The following is a 26,569-nucleotide window of genomic DNA, read 5'->3' on the forward strand; positions in this document are numbered from 1 at the left end:
TTATACGAATTATCATACTGTAGATGTCGTGCGTTTTAATTAATTTTGCTGTATTTTTATACAGAGTCCGTCAGCAGCAACACGAAATAAAAATCGGTGCCACGCGAATGGACCAACAACCACGTTTGGGTATCCAGACTCACACTACTGAACCCAAAACCTTAGATAATCGGGACGCACTCATTGTACATCACAACGATTCGATTCCGAAGCTCAAACAAGTGGACGTTCACAAGCCTTCGCCTAAAATGAGAAATATAGTAGCAGAGGCATATAGAAGTAACATAGTTAGTTCCTATTCATTGGAGTACGACGACAATTTGTTAACTCCGTCAAATTCCTCGACTTCTAACGATACTTCTCCTTCGGAATGGCACGGTTTCAGTTTCAGTTTCGAAGATCTTAGCACTCTTCATTCGGAAGAGCCTCAAAGGACACGATTAATACGTAAAAAGTGTCGCGTGTCGTCTTTAGAAGACTTAAGAATTCTTAAAAAAACTTCTTTTAATAGAGATGAATACGTTAATGAAAAACATAAGAAGCCTTTAAAACAGCGCAGCAAAGAAATCAACGAATTAAGACTTTATTCAATGACCAAAGAAGAGATCATCTGCCTTTGGCAAGCATCCGAAAGGGTCCTGTTGAATCGTTTAAGGGAAGTATTGAGAGAGAAAAAGGCATTAGAAGAAAAGTTGGCTTTTATACAAAAAACTTTACTTAAGCCACCATGAATTCATTAGTTCGTTAATAGGTCAAATCAACTTCTAACTACAATCAACATTGATGTGTTGCAAATCGACTTCCATGCGGTTCCATTATTCTCAATAATAAGATTCTTAACAAAGTATTGAGACCAGTATTTATACCTCTTAAAAACAATAGTTTGGTTTTTAGATTTTGAAATGTTTCCACTAATCTGGGATCTAGATCATTTCTTAGACAGAAATTGTTAGATTTGAGTGTGCTATTGTTTATACTTTTCATTATTATTATTTCCTGCTTTAGTTACTTCCCATAGAATTGATTATAGAAAAAAAAAAAAGTTTAGCTATACAGGAGACCATCTTACCAACATTAGAAACAAATATAAATTATTTTAAATTTGTGGTCAAGTTTCCCCTGTATAAAAACTGGTTGTTAATAGTATAATTATTATATAAATAGATAAATGCCTTGAAAATTTTAGGAAAGTAGATTAAAAATTAATAATTTTAAAGAAAATATTCTTCATATACTGTGATTCAAATTGTGTAAATTTAACTGTTTAAGAACTATATAAAAAGATGGTCTCCAGATATATATACTGTATAGAAAAGAATGTAATTTTTTTAAGAGAGGATAAATAATAATATTTTCTTTCCAGAAAAGTGTGCACTAGCAACGCAGAAAAATCAAAAAAATTTAAATAATAATAATAATAATAATATAATAAAATAAATAAATACCTTCCGTTCTAATAGTTTGTAAATGAGGTTAATTGTCCATTGAACTGTCGATAGGGATTACTTTTAGAATTAGGATTTAGCATCATTCTTGCTAATATAGTATTTGCCCTTTTAACTGCCATTATATAAATAAGGGGGCTTAGATACTATTCTCTCTTCTAAATATTTATCTATCGTCTCTCTTTGTGTATTTGTGTCTGAGGAAATTTGGTGCCAGAAAATACATTTAAAAAAAAAACCATAAATCCATGCGATAGAGGAAGAAGTATTATTACTATGCACATCATTAATGATGCAATTTTTTGATAAAATATCTTACCTACTGATAGAATGCCCATTATCTTGCAATTTTAGCCAGTATATACTGTATTATATATATATATATATTTGTGTGTGTGATTTATTTTCATCCCTTTTTTTAGATCTAAAATATGATTTAGAGATATCTGATTTTGAATTGAGGGGGGAAAACTGATCAAAACAATCGTGTGATATTAAAAAAAAAAGGTATTAATATACTATATACAGTATAAATATTATATAAATATATATATATATATTATAACATGGCACTGGAGATATGTTGTTAATTGCCCTGTTGTTTATTCAAAATAAAAAGGAATATTTTCGATCTGTTTCTGATTCCAATTTTTTTTAATAAGCGGATATGACGTAATAATAATGGTATTTATACATACAGAAATGACGTTTTATTAAGAGATATTAAGCGCCACTAACGCTTCCTCACGTTCAAAACAGTTATGATTGTTTATGATTAAAATATTGCATCGGGATCATCTTAATTAACGGATCATATTTTTAAAAATAATAAATTAATTAAAAACGATATAAAAAAAGGTTAATTATATTAAAACATCGCGTCATAAATATCTCATTCCCCCTAACTAATGCCATCTGACGTTTAATGGAACAACTAATTTTCTCATTATTGCCTTATTGGTTACATAAATAACGTAATTGATTTATAATAGGCTTAATTTAAATGAAACGACAAAATAAATTTCTCCTCCTCTTTAAAAAAAATGTCAGGTTTCAAAATTCGATCATCGATCATTTCTCTCGATTAATTTAAAAGCCACCGGTAGGTGGTACATTATCGGTGGAAAATGTATACATTCGGGCCGATCACGTGATGAGAAATTCAATCTTTTGGGAATCGCCATTTGTAGATAATTGCGCGATAAATCAGTCTCGATTCGTATTTAATGATCTAATTATTACGTTAAAGTCGTTTTAAAATGAATAAATATATGCAATTCCCAATCTAATTCGCGCACCAGAAAAGAAACGCAAGGAGGAAGAGGAGCAAAAATAAAAAAAATTCGCATGAATTGTCCGTAAAAGAAAAGTTCAAATGATTTATTTTAATGCGAAAATAAAATAAACGAATTTTCTTAAAGAAAAATAAATAAACAAATACAGTCGTTTGTTATTTTAAAAATCAATTCAAAATTTGCATATTTAGAAATATGCAAATTTTGAGTTGAAAAGTTTAAAACGCGTTGGAAGATTCACAAAAATAAAATAAAAAATTAATTTAATCATTATAAGAAAAAGTATTCTGTAAATACGAAATTCTTCTCTCGTATTTATTAAATTTCATTGTAAACATTGTTTTTTTTACAATATCGTATTATACAATTACAATATTACAATACAATATTTACATTGTAAAAAATGTTGTAAATGTTGCATTGAAATGTTTCCCTTTCATTTTAAATAAACTATTTGAATTTTATTATATCGAGATTACCCGAAAAGAACCATCAAACCTGGAGATTTATTAAGATTAATTTTCATTTGCGGAAAAAAAAAATTAAAAATCAAAACCTTGCTCTATTAAATATTGCATTGCAGTATATTTATTTCACATAGAGAAGAAAAAATAATTTTCTTTTTCATTTCAAATGATTTATTTAATCATTTTAATTAATTATAAATAATTTTTTTAAACTATTTACGAGATTTAAAATTCCATTAAAAGAATGTTTTTAATTTCTATAAAACCAGAAAATTTTACTTTATCAAACAAATTTGCAAATAACTACTAAAGAAAAATATTTTTCATCTACAGTAATGTGTTCTGAATATTTTCTAATAACCAGAAATGTTTCTAAATTATAGGAAACTAAATCAATACTTACAACATTCTTATGATCTAAAAATTTTTTATGCTAAAAAGATTAATGCTACAATCAAAAGATCAATAAAAGCACAACTTTTCATTACAAATTTTTAAAAATTCAATTTTACTGTAATAACTTGTTCATTTGCAAGTTGCTTGATAAAAAGTTCAGGAATAGAGTATAGAGTTTAAGTGTATATCTATATATTATATATAAGTACTTTGATAATGTATACCTGCATTATCAAAACAACAAATAATCTTTCATTTAATACTCTTAAACAATTAAATAACAAATAGCTTAAACAAAGATAAACATTCAAACTCACTGTAGAAATATTTCTAAATGAACAATGGTCCGATAGAGTTTAGACTCCAATCATAGGACAATCTTCATTTGAGTCATGTTGAGTTAACTAATGTCTGTCAAACTATAGGTCAAAAATGTTTATAATAAAATCCAACTTTTTGATTTCCTTATACTTCGATAAGATGCCAATGAAAATATAACTTTATATTCAATTTTAAAAAAAAATAAACTTAAAGTTATATTTTCATTTGCAAAAAACAATTACTAAAACTAATTATAAGCACTCAAAACCACTCGATGGCCAGATGACTTAAAAGGTATGGATGGCCTGCCAATCCGGAAGATGCGGATTATAGTCCGGCTCGTATCCTCGGATATTTTTATGGATTATCTGACACGGACACGTTTGGATTCCCATTCTTTATCGCCCAGTTAATCTGCCACGGACTCAAAGAAAGGTCCTCTTAACGTCCACGGAATAGAATTTAAGAAAATAAATAATTCGAGTAAATTATAATTTTTTCCATTTTTAATATTAAATATTTATTTAAAATCATTTCAAATTACCAATTTTCTTATACATTAACTATAAGTAACGTAATTAAATATAAATAACAGAATTAATATTAGATTATAAGAAAGAAAATGAAAAAATCATCTAGTAAAATTTATAATACATTTTTAATTTATATAAATTATAATGATACAATACAATGTTTTATTATTAAAATAGGAATAATTTAAAACAGCATATAACAAATGATTTATACATAAATTATGCTTACAAGACAAAAATATATATTTATAATCAAAAGATAACATTTTACTTATATAATAATGCTTTTCACTAATTGAAAGGACAACAAAATAAGTTAAAATGAAAAAAAATACTAACAGCAATAAATGAATAAATACAATGTGCTTCTATAATAAAACATTTTCGACGTAACAAACTCTCAAATCTGTTCTTTATTATATTAAACTCAACTAAAATCCATTTTATTTTACTTTTTAATGAAATATATTTATTTAATTTTAAATATTTTCTACTACAGTTCAATACAATTTATATAAAAACATTTTCAACCAAAACAAATTAAATTACATTCAAAACGACCAAGTTAATTTTGTTACTTCGGTCGACTTTGATTATTCTTCAGTTTTAAAAATTTTTTTAAATATATTTGTTGTATGAATACTTTGTTAAAATAAATAACCAAATTTTACATTTGAATACTTCTGATTAATTCGTTCTATGTATGGACGGAGATTTTATTTATTTATTAATTGGTTGAATATAATAAAAATTGCCAATAGTTGAAAATGCAAGTAAAAGTACTTCAAAAATTGTGATAAGAACTAGTATTGTTTGAAATTCTAATTACATTATTTACATCTTAAATAATTCAAAATAACATGTCTTAACTTCTTAAAAAATTATCCTTTGGTCATAATCGGTTTGTGTCGCTATCAAATGAATGGCATTTTGATATGTGAAAATTACTATTTCCATTATATTATATTACTAATTAATAAATGTATTCATTATCATTTGTAGAAACTGAATATAAACAAAAGAAGAATGAAACAGTAAGAAAACTGAATATAAACAAAATGAAAAATTGCAAATACTTTTGCACTTTTCAATAGAGCTACTTCTTAATATTCAAGTAATGCAATTAAATCAAAAATAGTTTGAATCCTGTAGATGAGGTTCAAATAAGACAATTGACAATATTCATTTTTTTGCATGTTGAAATATAACACTCAAAACTGATATATGAATATTACTTGATGCATTCAGCTAAATTCTGTAATTGTTTTGTGTGCATTGCTATAGATAAAACTTTCAGTCCCATTTTTTAGACAGGATTACATTCATAGCTCTTTTTGACATTTTGTATCTTCAAATTATAGTTTAAATCTTAAATATATTGTTGACCATACTAGACAGAAGTACATATACTTTTACTTTCCCATCTGTTAGATACAACAGAGGAAAAGTATGGCAATCAATCAAAAAATGACTCCCCAAGATTTTTACATTTTTGGATTCAGGATCTTGAAGAAAAATGCAAAAAAGTTGTGGGTTTTCTGTATGTATGGATGAATGCTAGTATATGTATGCATGTGGGGGAGAATGATTTTGTTCACCCACTTTTAAGCTTAATAACTCCTGTGCCTTTTGTCAAAAATTTCTGAAATTTTGCAGGGAAGTTTGTATATTAGCACATTGATGCTATTAAATTTCGGTTGTTAAAGATCAAGGTGGTGGGGAGATAGAGAGGGTCATGTGTCATATCTCCAGTGGGGTAAACTAATAAAAATTTTACTCATTGTTAGCATTACATTTTTTTTATAAAACTCATCTCTACCTTCAAAATTAAGCTTTTTTCCCTTTTGCCATTTTGTATAGTTAAAAATATAAAGTTAATAAAATTCCTTAACAGATGATGCCACACACAATTTTAATTTTGTTTTCTGGGAAAATTTCATGACTTTTTGCTATATATTTTTCTCTATTTTGATGTACTGATCAGGTACACTTTGAGTGCAACTGTAAACTCTTCACATCTATGTTGTAGATGAATCTTCAGATAAACTTTTTACTAAAGAAACAACAATAAGACCAATATACAGACCTTTTTATACACCCTTCAGTTTTACAATATTTGGACTATTTAATTATATCAACAAATAAATGAAGGAGTAGAAAAGTGGTATAAATAACAAAAAATTTTTATTTATTAAAAAGTATTAATTTAAAAATAACAGGATTTTTTAACCAATGTTAAAATTTATCACTAATGTATTCAAGTTGTACTTTTACACTGAACCCCTCAAATGTAATCTACTACAATCAATATTAACAAGTATTAGTCAAATAATTTCTAAGGTTACACAAGTTATGAATACCATAAAGTTTGTATAAGTATATACAAATATAGAACATACCAATAAACATAAAATCATCTTAAAAATAGTTATGTAAGTATTATATTTGTATATGATACTTGTCAACTATTCTTAATAAAATAAAATAATATCAAACTCTATGTAATTAAGAATAGAATTATAAAAATAGTATGATGATTTTACATTTACAAGAATTTTCCATATATGTACAGTATTTATGTAAAGTTCATTATACGTATTCATAGTAATTATTTATGAAGATTAATCATAAAAGTCATCTGTTCAACACACAATAATATTAATTATAATAAATTAAATTTATTTATAGTACAAAATAATAGTGCAATAAAATGTTATATTGTTAAAATCTAAGAGTACAATAAAGCTCTGCATGTTAATTTTATTCTCTCTCATAAAAATAATTTGATATGAAGATTTATTCACAATGTATAAGAAATGAAAACTATATCTATGTTTCTGAAATTAAAAATGCTTATAAACTTATCCAGATTTATTTTATGACCAAGAGCACTTTAATGAAATGTTGAAAAGTACTTGCAATTTTTCAATATATTTAGTATTCTCAGTAAGTCAAGTTATATTGTATTGTTCACTTTATTAATAAATTATGTAAATCATTAGTTTTACTATATTTTATGGTTTTCTTTGTTTTCATTACATTATAAAGACAACCTACATCAGGTTGAAAGATGCATATAAAAACTTAGTTACTTAAGTAATTCAATACTTAGTGACTTATTTTTCAAATTTCATAAAAATGAAGATATCAACCCTCAGTTTTTGACTCTCAAACCCAACAACTTATCATTTTGTCTAAACACAATACAAAGAATGCTGACAATAGTTATCAGATTCAAATTTCAATTAATTATATCATTCTTTTAATTTATTAATTGATTATCCTTTGAAAACCAATCACTTTTGCAGTAAGTTCAAAATAGTATCATTAATATAAAGATCAGATTTCACAGAAAAAGCATATATGGCACAGAATGTGATTTCTAAATGTATCAATAAGGTAAATAAAAAAGAAATTCAGTACGAAAAAGTTGACAAATTTAAAATAAAATGACATACAACAGTACATCAATACTGAGCAGAAAAACAGAATTCTTTAAATAATATTTTTAAACATTTTAATCAATTACATTCAATTAATAATAATTTGTAATTATATTTTTATGTAATTTGTTTTGCTGACAATAACTGTATATAAATTACATTACTTATTATAATCCATAAAATTTATTGAATAACAATTATCTAAGGCAACATTTATTAATTGTAAAAAATTATTGGTAAATGCAAATATGCTACAAAATGAATAATCATAAAAATAGTTAATTATTAATTTCTACAATAACATATTTTTGTTTATCAATTCTTACAGAAATATGCATTGAAAATAAGTAATAAAAGTAATAACTAAACCAGTAACAAAATATTAATCAATAAAGTACTGTCATTGTAACAAGGCATAATTGTACCAATCTAAAATATCATTCATTACAATATTATTTTTGTCAATTCATGAAAATCATTTATTATAAATTAGTTTATTTACTGAAAAATTTGAGTTATATGTAAGAGCCAAATTTATCTATTAATCCATGTTATTAGTAATTTTAATTTCTTTTAATTCGTTACCAGCTGATTCAAACAAAATGCATTCTTATTTTCATCCAACTTTCACTTGAATATACTCATCTTTCTGAATCGAGATGAATTTCCTTCCAATATGGGGTCACTGCAATCATATTTTTCACTTTTAGTAGCAAAAACGCACCTGCAGTGACCCTACATTGACCTTATATAGAAAAAAAAATCATCAATTGGGAAAAACGAGTCAATTCAATCAAAAGTTGTTAGTCTGAATGCATTGTTAGTTAAGAAACAAATTTTCGTAGTTCTGTGACAGAAATTTTTGTAAAGAAAACGAACCATTTAGATTCTTGTTCAAACATTTACAAAATTAAAAACAGTCATTTTAGAAATTAAATTATTTAATATTTTCAAAGTAATTTGGCTTCATTTCTGGAAAAATTTGCATGGTACAAAGAAAACAAAGTAGCTAGAAAATGTTTAATAATAAAAATAATTTAAACTTCTAAATTTCTGATTTTTAATGTTTCTGAAAACAATTATAACAACAAATCATGAAATCTGTCTTTATTTTGTACATATTTATTCTTATCATAAATATCTAAAATACATTCAAATCTTCATTAAAATTAGCTATTACAAAATTGATTTCAAACATGTATAAGATCTTAAAGAAAAATTGTAATTGTTTCATATTTGAAAGTAATATTACCACAGCAAATTTTGATAAAAGACTAGAATAAATGAGGAAAATTTTAATAGAATGAGTAATCCAATTTATATTAAGTGATCTTCATGTCACAATTTTAATAAACTTTGGTACTGATGGCATAAAATCTTTTAATTAATGTTTCCCAAAAATGGCATTCCCAATATCAATAGTTGAAGAAAAATTTAACAAAAAAAATTTGGCACAATCATATTTTGATGTAAAAAGCAGAATGTATAATTAGTGTCTATTTAATTACTGTTGTGCACAGAATTCAAATTACAAATATACAAAAAGAATTCTTTATGTTTAGTGCTTATTCACAACAATAGCATTTTCGATCAAGTCAAATATTGAGCTAATATCATTTAACAATTATTAATTAAACTTCAATACAATACATGCAATCTACAGATGAACATACATAAAATGTAATTTTAGAACTTGAAACTATCCTTATTTAAAAAGTATTTTAATTATATAATTTTTTAGTGTAATTTTTTTAATTGTAATTTTAAAAACTTTCAAGTTAGATTTATGATAAATTATATATAAAAATTATATTAGTACTTGAAACATTTTTAACTTTATTTACATTAAGTTTTATTTCTTAAAACTGTACTTTTTATAACTCTTCCTTCTGTAAATAACAATGAACAGCTAAACATATTGCTGAGCAAAAATTGCAATATCATTATTGCACAATTGAAAATTGAAAATTAAATGCAAATATAAGTTAAACTATGGAATGAACAAACACACAACTGAAAGTAAATAAATTAAAAGATTACAGACTAAACTAACTAAAATAAAGCTTTTCATTTTTTTTTATATCTTTGTAGTAGTACACATACTGCATTGCAGTAAATATATATGTATCTATATACATACCTTCACCAAATGTGAATAATAGAGACTTTCCTCAATGAAGGAAACCATGCAACCAGATGTCTCAACCAGAACTTAAAATATTTTTAAAATTTTTCATTATAAATGCTATTTTATCGTACTGCTTTATTCATTATAATTTATTTTATATACATAAAGTAGGCACAATGATACTATCAATGGTTTAACTGACAAAAACACCATAGAAATATCTGTAAACATGAAATTACTTTATTCAGTCTTTTCCCTCATATCTGAAAAATTAAAAGTCAAAATTTGTTTCAAAATAACATTATAACTTATAAATAATATCATTGAAAACTGTATAACCTTATCTGCAGTCACTTGTGTTAAAAGATGTTCAGTTGATATACTTTTCTTTTTTTCTTTTTGTACAAAAGTGAGGTAGGTGTATACCAAACTTCCAATTATACTGAAATAATTTAGTTAAAAAAATCATAAAAGCATAATAAAATATAAAAAATAATTAAAATTTACATGAGAAATAATTACCTGATATTTAAACCAATAAAATTTGTCCAACTAAACATGTAATCTCCTCCAATATACATTCCCATGTACGTTACTAAAATATTCTTTTTTAGAAAAATTAATTATTATTAATTTAATTTAAAATTCAATTGGAACTTGATTTAATAAATAATAGTAATAATAAATTACCTTTAAGCAACCAACAATAGTGGTTGTCAATGCAGAATTATATTGTGTACAAATAATGGTTGAGAACATTAAAAAAAAACCCATGATGCAAGAAAGAATAAATGAAATCACAAACAATATGTTATTCCAATCAGAAAAGTTCATTGTCTACAAAAAAAATTCAAAAAGATTAAATATAAATTATTTTAAAACATTTTTTTCTCTCAGATTTCCAATTATATTATTTAAAAATTTACTATGCAAGTATTCTATCATATGTAAAAATTATCACACTACACAATAGTTCACTTTCTACAGACATTTTCTAGAAGTGTTCTTATAAACTCCAGAGTCATACGGTATGATCCTTACACTTATAAGTCACAGCTTTCAGAGCACTTATTAGAAGAGCTTATACACATTGCTCAGATGGACATCTCGGAAACAGGGAACTCTACTGTATATACAGAGTTGCTACTGCCCTTGGATATACATCAACACCCATCAAAAGCCTCATCTGACATTATAATATGAAATGTATATTTTGCATTGGAAAACCTTTCAATGTTAACATTTTAAATGACAAACATTTATATTATATTTTCAATATTCATTCCATGTCTTTAATCATCAATAACACACATTCTTATTTCCACTATACATTCCCTCTCATTAAAATACCATAATTTAATTTCCTTTCATTTTTCTAAAACTTGATTGGCATTACTGTAAGTTTTAAAAATTTACAGTACAGTAATACCTCAACTTTACGCTACCCCAACTTATGCAAACCCAGAGTTACGTGATTTTCAAATCTCATCTATTTATCTTTTGTTTGAGCACCACGCAACTCTTGATTACTCACTCCCCCCACATTATTGTTCAGCTTACATGTTTGGACATGTCGCGCAGAATCAACACATAGCTACAATTTATTTTGTGTTTTTCAGGGTAGAATCATGCCAGAACACAATTCCCATCTTTTTTTTTTAAACTGATAACTGTTGCGTTACAAAAAGACGGTTGAGGAAGTGACGAGTTTGAATGAGTGTCCACTGATCGGTCGTCAGACCGTCACACCACCTACGGATCTCTGATAAAGCCACGACCATCGGGAATCGCTGATTGGTCGACCGGCCGCTGATTGAGCTGTCAGATGAATTTGTTAGATTTTATGAATCCTTCTACATCAAAATAACTTCGATTTACGATTTTAATAATATAATTTGTTATACATATGTATTATCTAAGATTTTATTAAACATTTTTTTCTAAATTATTGTTTTCTTTAGTCTCCGGCCCCAATTAAAAATAATTTGTATGTATTTATATGCAAAATTATACCCCAACTTACGCGAATTCGACTCAGGCAGTTATCACTCGGTCCCACCTATCGCATAAGTTCGGGGCATTACTGTAATATGAATCACCATCCAACTGTCATTCATCATTTCTGAAGTTTATTCATGCAGAAAATGTATTAAATCTTATAATCTTATCTTTTAAATGGAATAAAAATCTCAAAAACTAGATTTTCTTAATAAGGTAATGTGATTTTTCAGTCTTGGAGTCTGAAATTTATCACTTGTCTACAAATTGATTGAAATATTTCTTGATCACAACTTTGCTACAAAGTAAGTAGTTGAATTGTGTGTATCAAAATTTTAAATTTTGCAATCGAATATTTTTAAAATGAGATTTTAACCTAGATCAAAGTTTTATATTAAGAAAGTTTTAATTTTAAGAGACCTTCCATCTTTCAATGCATGTCAAAAAATTTCCCTTGTAATTTATGATCAATTTTAAATGCTTTTAATATTTTTTTCCTACTTTGCAAATATAATCACATTTAATTTTGCATTTAATATAATTACAATTAAATTATTATTATTTATTCATTCTATTTATATGGATCTTACTTATAAAATATCACAAATTTAAAGTTTTTGATATCTATATGTCAAAGTTTCATTAAGTTTCTCATCAATATAAATTACACTCAAACCAATAGTTTGGACTACATTTTTTAAAAATGTAAGCATATTTAAGCACATAAAAATATATTTAGAATATTAAAAATTTTTCAATTCATTAAATTTTAATTTAATTTACAAAAAGTTATAAAACTATACAATAGAGCAATCTACTTCAAATTGTATGCAATCCCAAGATTATGCAAATGTGACTAATTTAATACTGTGTTATAACATTTGGAAATTAAAATAAGTTTGGAAAATAAAAATTAGTGGTATTTTAGCATAATATTTTAACAAATTTACTTACTTTTTCAAAGTCACCATTATACAAAGTTAGGATGAAAAGTGGAACTATCATGAAAAGGGCATTGTAAAATAAGAGACCATACTTTCCTAGATCCTATAGAAAAAACAAAGTAAATAAAAATAAAAATTCACTTTGCATAATAAGATGCTAAAAATAACAAATTTTTAAGCAAATACACAATACTATCTATTTAGTAAATATATCATCAATCTGAAAATGCTGTGTTAATTTGACTTATAGCATACTTAATACAAAAATGTTACACTTGATATAAGCTTTTCATGCAAAAGCACTGACATTAATTAATGTTAGAGATTTTCTAAATGCACTGACTTAAAATATAAAACTGATACATGATGATATCAAATTTAAATTTTAAAATGTCTATGCCAATAAGATAGTTTTATCTGGAAAAATGTAAATATTTTAAATATTTTTTACAATGAAAACTTTGAAGATATCCAACATTATGGGAACTTTTAAACAATTTGCATAAGTATAGGCAGGAAAGAGCCTGTAAAAGAAAGTTGATTCTAGCAGTTTTATGTTCCAGTGATTGTGAAAGGGCATTTAGGAGATTTCAAAAAAAATTTTTTGTGTGTAAGTCTTCAATTTTGTATATTTTTACATCTTTTTAAATAAAATTTCATTTTAATTTTATTCCCATTTTCAACAACTACTTAATGTATTTAAACTTCAATTTATTCATTCTTGTAATATATTCTTTTATAAAATATTTATTTTAACTTTTCAAACTTATATATTTAAAACTTTAAGTATTGTTACATTGTCTTTAGATTTTTACTAATATTTAGCTCTTTTCAAATAATACATTTTGTATCATATTTCTATAATTATGCATGCAATTGTTTTTAAAATAATTTAAACAAAAGAAAAATTATCTCAGTATTTTATTCACTTTAAGTTTAATTCTTGTTATACATTTATACCTTTAATTTATCATATAAATTTCATTCATTTATAATTATTTAAATGCATTATCATTTTCATTTTAATATTGTAAACTTTTAATTTTTTCAACAGAATTTTCATAGTATTATTATTCAAATAAAATTGGGAAATCATAAATCTATTAAATTCCTTTTGTAATTTAAAACAAATATCTGCATTATATTATTATGAAGTAACTTAAAATTATAAAACTGTTATTAAATATAATTCATTTTTATTTTCTTTTAACTAACAAAACACTAACTTAAATAATAAATTTAAAAATTCACTCCGAATTTTCATAATTGCAAAATGTTATATCTTACATTTCCTTTGGTTTCCAATTTTTTCTTGACATATATGTTATTAGCTGTAGTGAAAAAATCATTTCCAAGAACATAAACATAACCTTTCAGATCAAATGATAGATCATCACTGTAAAATTCAATCACATTTTAAACATTTCTTCAAAGTTACATTCTTTCTAAAATTATTATTAATTTGTTAAAAATTTCAATATAATAAAATTAATTTTAAACTAAGTAAACTAAAAAAGCAATTCATGTATTAACAGTTTTGGTTTATTTTTTTAATTTAAAAAAATATAAGGATTGCCCAATTGAAAAGTGGACACGTGTCATATTTCATCGTGCAAAGTAGAGATTGGTGGGCCACCTTACAGGTGGGTAAGCTCATTATAGGAGAAGCACAGGCTGCATTAATTATTAGTGAAAATAGATTTTATCTCTAGTAATTGGCAGATTAATGTTAAGTTATTTACAATGGAAGCATCCAAAATCAAACAACAGGATGGTAGTTCAGATGTAAGGAACTGAGTCCGAGCGTTATTTTTATTTTATTATTATTTCCGTTTTATTTTCTTTTGTTTGGGGCTTATGTTTATTTAGGACGAAGGTTCCCCACCACTCTCTTGTTAGTAATGAAAAATGAAGATAAAACAACTCACAAAAAAAATAAGCACTGTAGGAAAATCTTGCGCACTTGCGCTGCCCGGCGGAAGTAACAGTCCGCAGAAAAAAAATGGAGGGGGGAGTCCCCACACTCACTAGTAAAGAAATACTTGATAAACCGTCTTAACATTCCAGAAAATTATGATAAATACTTTGTAAACGGTTTATAAGCTTTGTCGGAAACTTAAAGCTGCCAGAAAAGAAAATTAATGTTAGCAACTAAGTATGTAAATAAGGGGAGTAACTCAGCTCAAGTGTGACGTCACCTCACAGTATAAAACCCGTACGTTAACCGAAGAAAGGAGAGGTGATTTCCAAATCGAGGCAACTTTGAGAGCAAGGTGAATTCGAAAGCGAAGTATTTTCTGATAGAAGTCCAGATTGATAATTGGACGATCCAAGGTGTTAAAGAGAAGTTCGATTAACGATTTGACGATATCGAAAGGATTGAGGAAATAGTTTCTTCGTATAGTGAGGTGACGGATAGACGTTTAATTAGTAAGAGATTTTGTTCATAGTTTCTAAGTATTTGATTTGTCGAATTTTCAAAGGGGAATTAATATTAAGTTAAGCTAAGTAGCTGAGTTTATTGTCGGGTTGACTTGTTGATTTTCGTTAATAAATTTTGTTTGGCTTATTGACATTTGTACGTAGTACATTCTAATTGGTACAAGAATTACAGAGAAGACTGCAAATCAATTCAGGATAAACCGCAACCAAGTCAGGCACACTCCATAATCTCCACTGCATCAATCACCACTGTGGATGACATAATCAGAAGTGATAGACGAGTTACAACTCACATATAGTCCACATATAACTCTGACCCGTCACTATGATACTTTCACATTTTTAGACCTCTCAAGGAAGCTTTGTGAGGGCAAAGATTTATGTTGGACAATGAGATGGAGGATAGGGTCAAAGAATTTTTTTACTAGCAGCCACCAGATTTCTACATGAGGGGCATCAATCAACTTGTGAGATGCTGGAAACTTTGCCTAAACAAACATGGATATTTCTTTTAGATTCACAATAAATGTTTGCCAGTTCTGATATGTCCACTTTTCATTTGGGCAACCCTTATATATTATTATTATTTTAAATTTAACATTAAAACCTATAAAACTCTAAAGGAAAAATCTAAAAAAGATATAAAACAAACCACTAAAAAATGCATTATTATTGTGTAACTTTGAACTAAATACTTTGAACTTAGATACTTGAATTTATCATCTAGAAGTTAAAATTATAATTTTTAACAATTCGTTACGTAAGAGTTAATCTATTAGTATCAGCTTTCAAGAGAGTCTATCTACAACAATATATAACTCTAATTTCACTTATTTGTATAAAATTGTATAAAACTGAAAGTAAAAATTTATTAATTTTATAAATAATTTCTAAATTCATTCAGAATTTTTTTTAAAAATAGTTTCTACTCTGAAGCCATAAGAAAGCTGTTATAGATTGGCTAAGTTCACATTGAGAAGGATGAATAGCGAGAGATGTATACAAGGTCAGATGATATATGAAAAACTTTTCATGTTCCAATCCCATCTGAATCCAGATACATCATAATGGCAAGTAAACATCTTTATCATCTTGGTCAAATGATTAACAACTCATCCAGATTTTAAAAAATATAAACAATTCAAATTTCTAAAAACAATTTTAATTTTACAATACTGTTCAACCTTTTACTAACACCAGAAGTATATTACACTTACAATCAAAAATCGAAAAGTTCAAAAACGTTTGTGGGACGATCTTTTATAGGATACACGCCGGTAACAGGTTCAATTTTTGATTGTAAGTGTAATTTTAATTTTATCAAGAAATGTGTAAATTAATAATCGATTAACAATCACTTTAAAGATTAAAAATTTATCTGACAGGTATCCAACAGATCCAATATAAGACACCCTTATACTGTGAACACAAAGTTTGAATCTTATTGTTGTTTTCAAATTGAGAAAAAGATTTTTAAATAAATAAAATAAAAAATAATAAATAAAATTCATCAAGTTTACAATAACTTTTTCATTACATTTGCATTTCATTAAAAAGAAAAAATGTTAAATGTGATACTTAGAAATTATATATTATTTTAATAATACAATTATCTTTTGTCTCCATTGACAATTCATGTCTTAAATATTGAAAACAAACTCTTTATTAATACTACAATGATCAATGAGCATAATGTCTTTTTTGTTTATATAAATTATTTTAAGGTTATTGTAAGATGGGATTGGATTGAAGAAATAAGGCAATGCAACACTTGAACAATCTGCCAAAGATGGAGAGTGCTTCCTAAGATGATTTTCTACGTGAAACTGGCCCTTTTCAGGTTTAGAAATATGAAGAAAATCCAGAAAACTCCACCCAGCTGGCCCAATACTGAGACCCACAACCAATTACCAGTGTTCAGTGGTTTTATCCACTCAGGACCTAGTGGACACTATTCTAAGATAATCTGATTTATGTTGTTTTAAACATTTTATTTTATGTTTTTAATTTAAATATTTTATTATATTATTATTATTATATTTTGTATAATTTTATTTATGATAACTGTTATAATAATGAAGTTATTCAATTGGACAATATCTTAAGAAAATAAATTTTAGTTAGTATAGTAAGATATATTATACCATATTTACTAGCATATAAGACAAGGTTTTTATTCATTTTTCACTGCTCCAAAAACCTAGGTCATCCTATACACACAAGCAAAGGATTCTTTGCATTTTTGCAATAATTTTTGTGAATCATGTATTCGCATTTTTTACAGATGCTCACCATATGGTGTTTAAAAATAAAAGTGTAGTATTTTATCTAAGTCATTTGAATCATTCTTGTGTATTGTCAAGACTAAAGATGAATAGCAATAGGAAAAGCAAAACTTTTAAATTGAATTCCAAAATCATATGGAAGCCCAATATAAGTTTAAATTTATTCTCAGGTGAAAACAGATGATTATTCAGAAACCAGAATTCAGAGAAACTCATAAGTGTAATTGATGGAGAGTGGATTCGACTGTTAAGAATAGGCAAAAAAGTTCCAGATTGTCCAGCTTTACATGAACAAATTATGTTGTCAATTTTACAAGATTTTTCCTTAAAGTTTAAAATGCCAGTAATTTTTGCGAGACAATGTGTGCATTTACGTGCATTTGATAGAAAATTAGAATTGTATTAATAAATCTAATTTTCTTTATTCTGATCTTTAAAATCACACCTCGTCCTATATGCGAGATCGTCTTATATGTGAGTAAATACGGTATATGTCAAAAAAATATGTAAGTATATTTTTAACAAACATTTCACATAATCAATTATAAACATATTAAAATACTGTAGACTCTGCTTTTTGAAATCATTTTTGTACTATCCTAAACTAAAAATAATTGACTGATAACATTAATCAGAATAAGTAAATAAGAATATAATTAGAGGAAATTATGGTTTTATTGATTAATGTTAAAAGGACATATTAAAACAATTAAAAAACTGTAACTTGAAGATTTATTAATAATTAATAATTATTATTATATTTAATATATAATTAATTCACTATTGTTTATATGTTACCAACTTTAATAACAGCTAGAGTAATGCTAGAAATTTAAGCTATGATTTTGTAAGCAAATAGTGATTAAAATGATTAATGTTAAACATTGAGTAAGACTGATGACAATAACTGATAATGATTATTTGTTATCAACCACACATCAAGGCTGATGGCACTAAAATAAAAATTAAAAAAGCCTATTTACCTAAAGATAATGGTAATTATAACAAAATTCTGATTATAAAGAACAACACTTTTTATAATATATTTTACCTTGTATGTTTTGAAACATGTTAACTTTAATAAAATTAGCCAACTGATAACATTATCTGTGATTACAATAAGCAGAGTGTATTGTATTTAAAACATGCAACAACAATACACATCTTTACTTGTTATATAATGATATTTTAACTTACATAGCAGCAATAATTGCTCCACCAATCATGGCAAATACTGTTGAAATAATGGCACTGCTTCTTCTTATTCTTTAAGTACATAAACAAACATATAAATATTATATCATAAAAATTATTTTAAATATATAAGCAATAAATCATAACTTACTTTAATACTATATATTCCCCTACAAGAGTCATTAAAATAGTAAACCTCCTTAATACTGTAAACATTGGTAAACTAAAATATAAAATTTTCATTAAGATAAACTTAGATGCAAAATATTTCTAAAATAAATAGCTAAATGTATTATTGTGTGTGTTAAAATTAATTATACCTGCTATAATATATAAAAAGGTTACTTTAATTTCAATTTAAAATAAAAAGAAGAAACAATTTTAAGCAAGTTGTTGACAGGTTACATATAAATTTTCTAATCAAATGATTAAATTTATCATAAGAAAAAGTAATTTAATTTGAATAAAAACCAAACATTTTTAGCTTTTTTTGCAATATACTTTGCAAATCTATTTAGTCAATACATAGTGATTCTTTGCCTAAAGTCCAAGAACTCCTTGGGGATTCATGGATAATTTCAGAGAATCTGTGATGATATCAGTAATACTCAAGGCCACTAGTGTCAGATTACTGAATGTGTCAAACTAGCAAAGGATCAAATTACTGAAACTGTACTGTATTTTTAATTAAAATAGTCTTTTTTTTAAATAGAAAAGTCCCTAAAGATGAAGAAATTTATTATATAAATTAATTAAATCATTAAAACATTTCAATATATTTGAAAAAGAAAACTATTTGGAAAAAACATGTAATAATAATAAAATAATCATAAAAATTTCTAAAATAATTAAAACAAATACAAAAGAAAGTAAACAATCTTTAACTAGAGAATTTAATTCAATTTTTGCTCAAGATTAAAAGTTCTTCCTCAATAACTATTTGTTCTTGAACACAAATTGAAAGATTAATTCCAAACTCTTGCTGCAGTTTTTAAATTTTTTTGATAAATTAATTTTTAAAAATTATTCAGTTCTAAAAATGATTAAATAATACAGAAAAATTATAAAAAAATTGAAAGATAAAATAATCTTAGTAATAAGATATTCAATTAAATTACCTTAAATGTTTAGTTCCACCTAAACCACAAATTAAATTTCCTACATAAAAAAGTGGTATAGGCCAAATCTAAAAAGAAAAAAAAAAAAAAAAACTCAAGTCAGAATTATAAATGCTATATATGTCTAATTATAAAAGGGAAAATCAATAAGAATAATTCTCTTGATTTAGATTAAATGATAATTTAACTTCACTGATTACAATTAAGAATTTATTTTTCATTATTTGATTTTGTTTGTGACATTTTCTGTACTGTTCTTTCTGTGCACTGGAAGGAACTTTTTTCCATATCTACTGTTAGTTCAGCCATGCCCACAATGGGGATGACTGGGTGATAAGGAACAGGGGCCAACAAATCCAGGACATATCATCCAAGAAAAATTCTTGGGAAGTTACTCACCTGGATATGATCCCAAATTCCAGAAAGATAGGCTACATCTAAACCATCTTGGCCATTCAGCTACCTTTATCCATCTATACAATTCAATGACTAGATAGCTTAATTCAAGCAACAAAAGTACATTTTAAAAACTTTGTCATATGATTGAAACCATTTCTTTCATTCCAACATTAATAGTAGTGTTACAGTAATACTACTATTAACTTTAGCATATAATTAATGCTACTGTACATAATGTACATTATTATTATTCGTTGTAACGGCTTCATTCACATTAAAAAATAATCAAAAAAAAACTTGAATAATTCATTTTCCTCTTTTAGTATATTTTGATTTTAAAATAAAGAAAAATATGCTCAAACTCTTTGGGCAGATTTTCTTTATTTTAAAATCAAAACATTTAAAGTACAATTGTAGACTTAAATATTTTTACAAAAATATTTAAGTCTACAATTGAAATTTCATATCAAAAATTATTTTCATTTGCAAAGGGAAATTTTGTTCTCATTGGAAAATACTGTATTACTGTGGTATGAAATGTATAATATACAAGATTAATGCATTAATGGTTTGCCATTTTGTACAAAAACTCTATTCCCACTTTCTTCTTTATGAACCCTGGTGTCGTAATACGCAACTTAGAAATTCAATAAATTACAAACATTATCATAATTACACTTACAGACAGTTATCCTATTGCATGCTCTAAAACAAAAGCTAATTGAGTAAGTTATTTAAGATTTGATTATGAAAATCATTTAATTGATTCTCATAATCATTTACCCATCATTAATTGTTATAGCCTAATGTCTACACAAGGGATGTACAACCTGCAGCTTACTTAATATTTTTATGCAGTCCACTGCTGCACCCCAAATTTTTTAGGTGCATTTTCATTTCTTTTGGTAAAGTATGTTGTAGAATTATTCTTGTTTCACTGAATGTACTTTTATGTTGAAATGATATAACTGGTGCTAGAAAATTGTTTTATCTAGAAAACTGTTATACATGTGAGGTAGTATGTACTGTTGTGAACAATTCTTTTCATGCATGAAAAACATCAAACTGCTGAAAGAAATATGTCAAGTGATTCCCACTTAACTAATAGTCTTAGAATTGAGAATAGTAACATAAAAGCAGATATTGACAATGTTATAAAAGAAAGGCAATGTCAAAAATCACATTGCATTTATTTTTATTTTGTACGAGTATAATTTTTTTACTGTCAATAATACAGGATTTTTTGTAATTATATACAGGGTGGGCCAACGAAAACGAAACGGCAGAGTTAATGAATAACACATTATCAGCCTTAATTTTATGATCAATTTTTTTTTTCTTGCACGATTTCCAAGATGTCTCCCTCGAGAATAAAATCAACCTGTCCGAGTGATTTGCTTAAATACAAATCCAACTATCCAAAATCTCTGCCGTTTCATTTTCGTTGGCCCACCCTGTATATTTATTTGTTATTAAAATTTGATATTCATATTTTGAACTTTTTAAAAGCATATATTTATATAAGGTACTTTCATGGCCCACTGAATATGCATAAATTTCTAATTTGGCCCATAAGGATAAAAGGTTGAACAATCTTATATACAGATATATTCTTACATTTAATTTAAACCTACAAATTAAACCTGTATTAAATTAACGTAAAATTGATAAATTAACTGATATTAGAAACAAATCATCAATATTTTAAAAAGTGTAATGACACATTTTGTTTGTTTTTTTTCATTTTCATTAATAACAACAAAATTGTTATAATTATAAATTTCAAACTTACTTTATTTGGTACGTCAAATGACATGGATGGAAAACTCACAATACGTAAACTCCTGCCTAAATATAATACAACAATGGTTGCGATCATCTGTGAAAACAAAAATTAAACATCAATTTTTATATTGTTTAACATCATTTCTAACAAGTATTTAATACAAAAGTAAAAACAATTATTTAAAAAGTTATAAAAATTGATGAATATAACATATAGAATGTTTCAGATAGTTATTTTGGAATCCAGTCATTTATTAGAGAAATTCAGAAGTATGTGCATGTTTTATTTCTTATAAATAACTGTATCAATTCAATAATTTAATAATAACCTTCCCAAAGACTTTAATATAGTTTCTGTCATCAGTACTAACTAAATTTTTAATCATTACAAAAGCATTTGTTTACTGTAATTTTGTTAGATTAAAAATTTCTGCTATAAATTAAATTAAATTATTCCTCTAGTACTGCCATGTCCAACATGCCCAACTGGAGGTTTTCTGTGGTCCTTCTGAAGTGTGTAGCTGTATATATATTTTGCATTTTGTTATTCATAAAAGTTTTTAAAATTTTTATTGCGCATAAGCAGATTAGCAAGTAAAAAACCATGAGCAAACAGATAATTAATGTGTCCAATATTAGCCAATGACAAATAATTGATGGTAAGTCCTATGTATGCCAACACAAACTGCTTCAATTCCACTCTGGTCAAATTTTTCTGTTTGGGTTAGCTTAGTCCAGTTTTTTTAAGTAGCAAAACTGTGCTGAAAATCCAATCAGTCGGACACATTTCTATATACTGGAATAAGATACAGATTAAATTGAGTAGCAGTTTTAGCAGTTATATTTGAGCATTCAAAGTTCATTGAGCACACACATTTCAAGCAAGTATGAACAGGAAATTTTCCAGGAAATATCCCAGAAAATTCTTCTCATCCCAGGAAATCCCACAAATTTTTTAAAAGTTCACTTTTTCTTATTTTATGTTAAGGTTGTGGAAATTTTGCCAACAGAAAGTATAATGAACTCATAAACTGTCAGAACACATTTGTATTTATTAATTTTAAACCTATTTAGTTTTTTAATTTTTCCTCGTTATGGCATGTCACAAATGATCAATAATCAATATGAAGCTTATTTATGGCAGGACTCTGAAAATTCTTTACTTGTCAGAACGTGTAATATCTGGAATAATTGTGCTTATGCTATCTTAATTTTTAATCATGCCCAGTAGCTTCAATAACTGCATAACGCCAGGTTGTGCAAATTGGGCAAGGATACAAAGGATACGAAGTCTGCAAGTGCGAAGTTTTTCTTTATAAACCTAATTTCATTGGCTTTAATAAGCCAAACAAATTGCCAAATTATCGGGCTATAAGCTCGATGCCACTATTAAAGCACCGAAGAAGACAAATCAAGAATACTAGAGAGCAAAATAAGTACTACAATCTCGAAAACAAACTAGAAATCTTCCAGGCTACGAGTGAAAAAACACATAACATCTATTTTCTCTTAAATGCATTAAACATGATTCCACTCATATCAATTGAATCAGAAAGAACGTTCTTGGTAGCAAAACTTTTCATTACTGAAATAAAAATCAGATTGAGTAATGGGAGTATTGATCATCTTTACTTTTTAAAATCTTATTATAAAAATTTACTGTAATATTTTGTATTATGTTTTATTTAAAAAACGAAATTACCTTTTAAGTTAGAAGTTTGATCTAAGTTCTTTTTTTTTAAATTTTCAACTCAATTCAAAGCATTTTTTTTGTCGTCTTTGTTGTTGTATGCAGTTTCCAGCAAACTTTAATAAATTTTTTTTATTTGTAAAAATTTCTACATAATTCAAAGGTAATTTTCAATATATGTATCTTACACTGCATTATTAATACGATTTTGGAGGTTGCAGAACGTATTAAAATTTAAAAAATGAAAAATAATTATATCATTTGATTTCATGATATTTTGTATATCTTAAAAATAATTAATTCTATCCCAGGATCCTGGAAAACAGTTCACTTTTATCCCAGAATTCTGCGACAAGCAAAAGACTGGGAAATGAGAAACTCTAATTCCTGCCAATCATTTCTGCACAGGTCCAATCTGAGTCAGTGTGTGCATCAGTCTATTGCTCTGGAGAATCTGAGATCAAGTCCAGGAAAGCAACTCCTGAAATTTTTAATGACTAGTCTATCTTGAGTATGTCCCATCTTTACCACTCAGTTGTCACCATTGTGGCCCTGGTCCATTGTGATGGATATAATTGAAAAGTTTACAGAGTCCTGTTAGTGTCCACAAAGCAGAGAGTTGAAAATGAAAGAAAAGAAGGCAACAATTTTTACTAATTGAAAGAAGGACAACTGAGAAGATTAGAGTGGATTAATGGGATAAGGATGTGGTAGATCACTTCAACACAGAAGTGATCTACCACAGGGAGATGTCTCCCAGGAGGATTTTCTATGGGGAAACTGTCCTCTATTTAAGTGTCAGACATTGGCCTGCTCGATAGTGAGTCAGCAATGTTTTATGAAATAATGGATACATTGATACAAAATTGTATTGACAGATCTTCAGACATAAAATCTTTAGAATTTTTATCACTTTTAGATGTTAATAATTTTAAATATTACGAAAAACAATTTTCTGAAGAGAGTTTTAATTCTTTAAGTAAACTTTGTGGAGAAGTTTTTGATTTATCTAAATTATGTAGTGAATTGAAATAGTGAATTCATGTCCAGACTATATTGGCAAGTCACTCTTAGACATAAAACATATTATAATTAATGATAAGCTGAAAAAAATGTACTAAAAGAATTACATGATTTAATATTATCAATTTTTATGGTACCATCTATGAGTGCATCTGTTGGGTGTATTTTTCAACCATGAAGTGAATTCATACATTTGCAAGGAACGCTCAGTCAGCTGTCACTAGCATTGCTTTCAATAGAAAAAGAGCTTTTAAATACTTTGATGGAATCAACAACAAGCAATTTTTATAAAGTAATTAATGACTTTGCAGAAAAAAGTTGCTGAACAGTTAGTTTATAAAACATAATAAAAACAAGTTTTTATATCTTTGTTTCATGTCAATGTATCTATTTTAGAATTAAAATAAATACCTTATTTTACAGACTATAAGATGCTAGGGACTATAAGACGCACCTTAATTTTTAAGCAATTTTTTTTAAAAAATACCTATAAGACGCACCTGAATTTTAGAGGCAATTTTTCGAAGAAAAAAGTGAGTCTTATAGTCCGTAAAATACGGCAGTATATTTTTGTCACTTCCAATATTTGTTTAAAATTTTTATAGAAACACAGCGTTCCTATCATCAAATTTCACCACAAGCCACTGGTATAGATACTTCCTTTCAGAAAACCTCCAAAGACAAAAGTCTAGTGGTATCAAATTACATGATCTTGGAGGCCAATTTACATCACCTTTTTGAAAAATTATTTATCTCGGAAAACTGATTTGTAACAAAGTGATACCATCGTAAGTCGTGTGGCAACCAAATCTGCCAAACAGTTGTGAACAATGCAAAATTGACATTCTTGAATCCCATTCAACATTTTCATACATTGCATTGATGTTTTCATTTGTTCTGCCACTCCTCAGCTTACAAGATGTCGAACAATTAAAAACTGCCCCAGTCTCTTCAAATTTGGCGAGATTAGATGACAAATCGCAAGCTCTGTCGGGCTCGTGTATGCCGAACACATCACATAATCTTTGACAAATATTTTTTAAGACACACTCATTTTGGTGATAAGTTTTTTAATAAGAATACATTCTTATCACATATATGTAACCATGAACGAAATTGTCAAAGGTTATATATGACACACATTACAAAAAAGCATTGGCTACAGATGACGATTGTGAGGTATATATAATTGAAATACTATAGTTCTTATTCGGAAGACCCTTTATGAATAATACAGGTATACCTCGAGTTACGTCGCTCTCGAGTTACGTCGTTCCCGATTATACGTCGTTTGTCAAGAAAGTATATGGAAAAATAAAAATCAAGTTTAAATCAGTTTATTCGACTTTAAATCTGTCCGCCATTGAAACATTGAAGTCGTAATATCACTAGAAAAGCATTAAAAGCACATAAAATCATATTAAAATATGTACATTTACAGTAAATGTTAGTATAATAATCATAAATCTTAGAGAACGAAACATGAAAACATCTGTGTTTATGTGTTGTCTTATTTAGCGGTCTTTAAGTGCTCATTATTGGCGTTTAGTTACGACGTAAGTCGAAACTACGACTTACATCGTAACTACAGAAGTAAATTTGACTTACGTCGTTTTTCGACTTACGTCGCCTCTCCTGGAACCAATTACCGACGTAAGATGAG

The 26,569-nt window shown here is 26.6% G+C and overlaps 2 protein-coding genes across 3 annotated transcripts in view; one reads left to right on the top strand and one right to left on the bottom strand.

The window, feature by feature from the left end:
* Window positions 1-2,083, top strand: part of LOC136983886 (glutamate receptor ionotropic, NMDA 3A-like) — a 64,906-nt gene extending 62,823 nt beyond the window's left edge. For both annotated transcript variants that reach the window (XM_067280762.1, XM_067280763.1), the window contains exon 9: window positions 65-2,083. In XM_067280762.1, the coding sequence (XP_067136863.1) occupies window positions 65-731 (667 nt within the window). In that variant the 3' untranslated portion in view covers window positions 732-2,083. The remainder of the gene's footprint in view (window positions 1-64) is intronic.
* A 7,901-nt stretch (window positions 2,084-9,984) lies between these two features.
* Window positions 9,985-26,569, bottom strand: part of LOC136983868 (solute carrier family 35 member D2-like protein) — a 29,821-nt gene continuing 13,236 nt past the window's right edge. Inside the window, exons 4-13 of the mRNA XM_067280736.1 lie at window positions 22,201-22,287; window positions 20,010-20,077; window positions 19,043-19,114; window positions 18,895-18,963; window positions 14,258-14,366; window positions 12,981-13,073; window positions 10,719-10,865; window positions 10,551-10,633; window positions 10,368-10,470; window positions 9,985-10,291 (exon numbers count right to left, since the gene is read on the bottom strand). Coding sequence (XP_067136837.1) covers window positions 10,286-10,291; window positions 10,368-10,470; window positions 10,551-10,633; window positions 10,719-10,865; window positions 12,981-13,073; window positions 14,258-14,366; window positions 18,895-18,963; window positions 19,043-19,114; window positions 20,010-20,077; window positions 22,201-22,287 — 837 coding nt within the window. The 3' untranslated portion in view covers window positions 9,985-10,285. The remainder of the gene's footprint in view (window positions 10,292-10,367; window positions 10,471-10,550; window positions 10,634-10,718; window positions 10,866-12,980; window positions 13,074-14,257; window positions 14,367-18,894; window positions 18,964-19,042; window positions 19,115-20,009; window positions 20,078-22,200; window positions 22,288-26,569) is intronic.

The sequence above is a fragment of the Centruroides vittatus genome, unplaced genomic scaffold (genome assembly GCF_030686945.1).
Source record: "Centruroides vittatus isolate TY-2023 unplaced genomic scaffold, ASM3068694v2 contig_890, whole genome shotgun sequence".
NCBI classification, from domain to species: Eukaryota; Metazoa; Arthropoda; class Arachnida; order Scorpiones; family Buthidae; genus Centruroides; species Centruroides vittatus.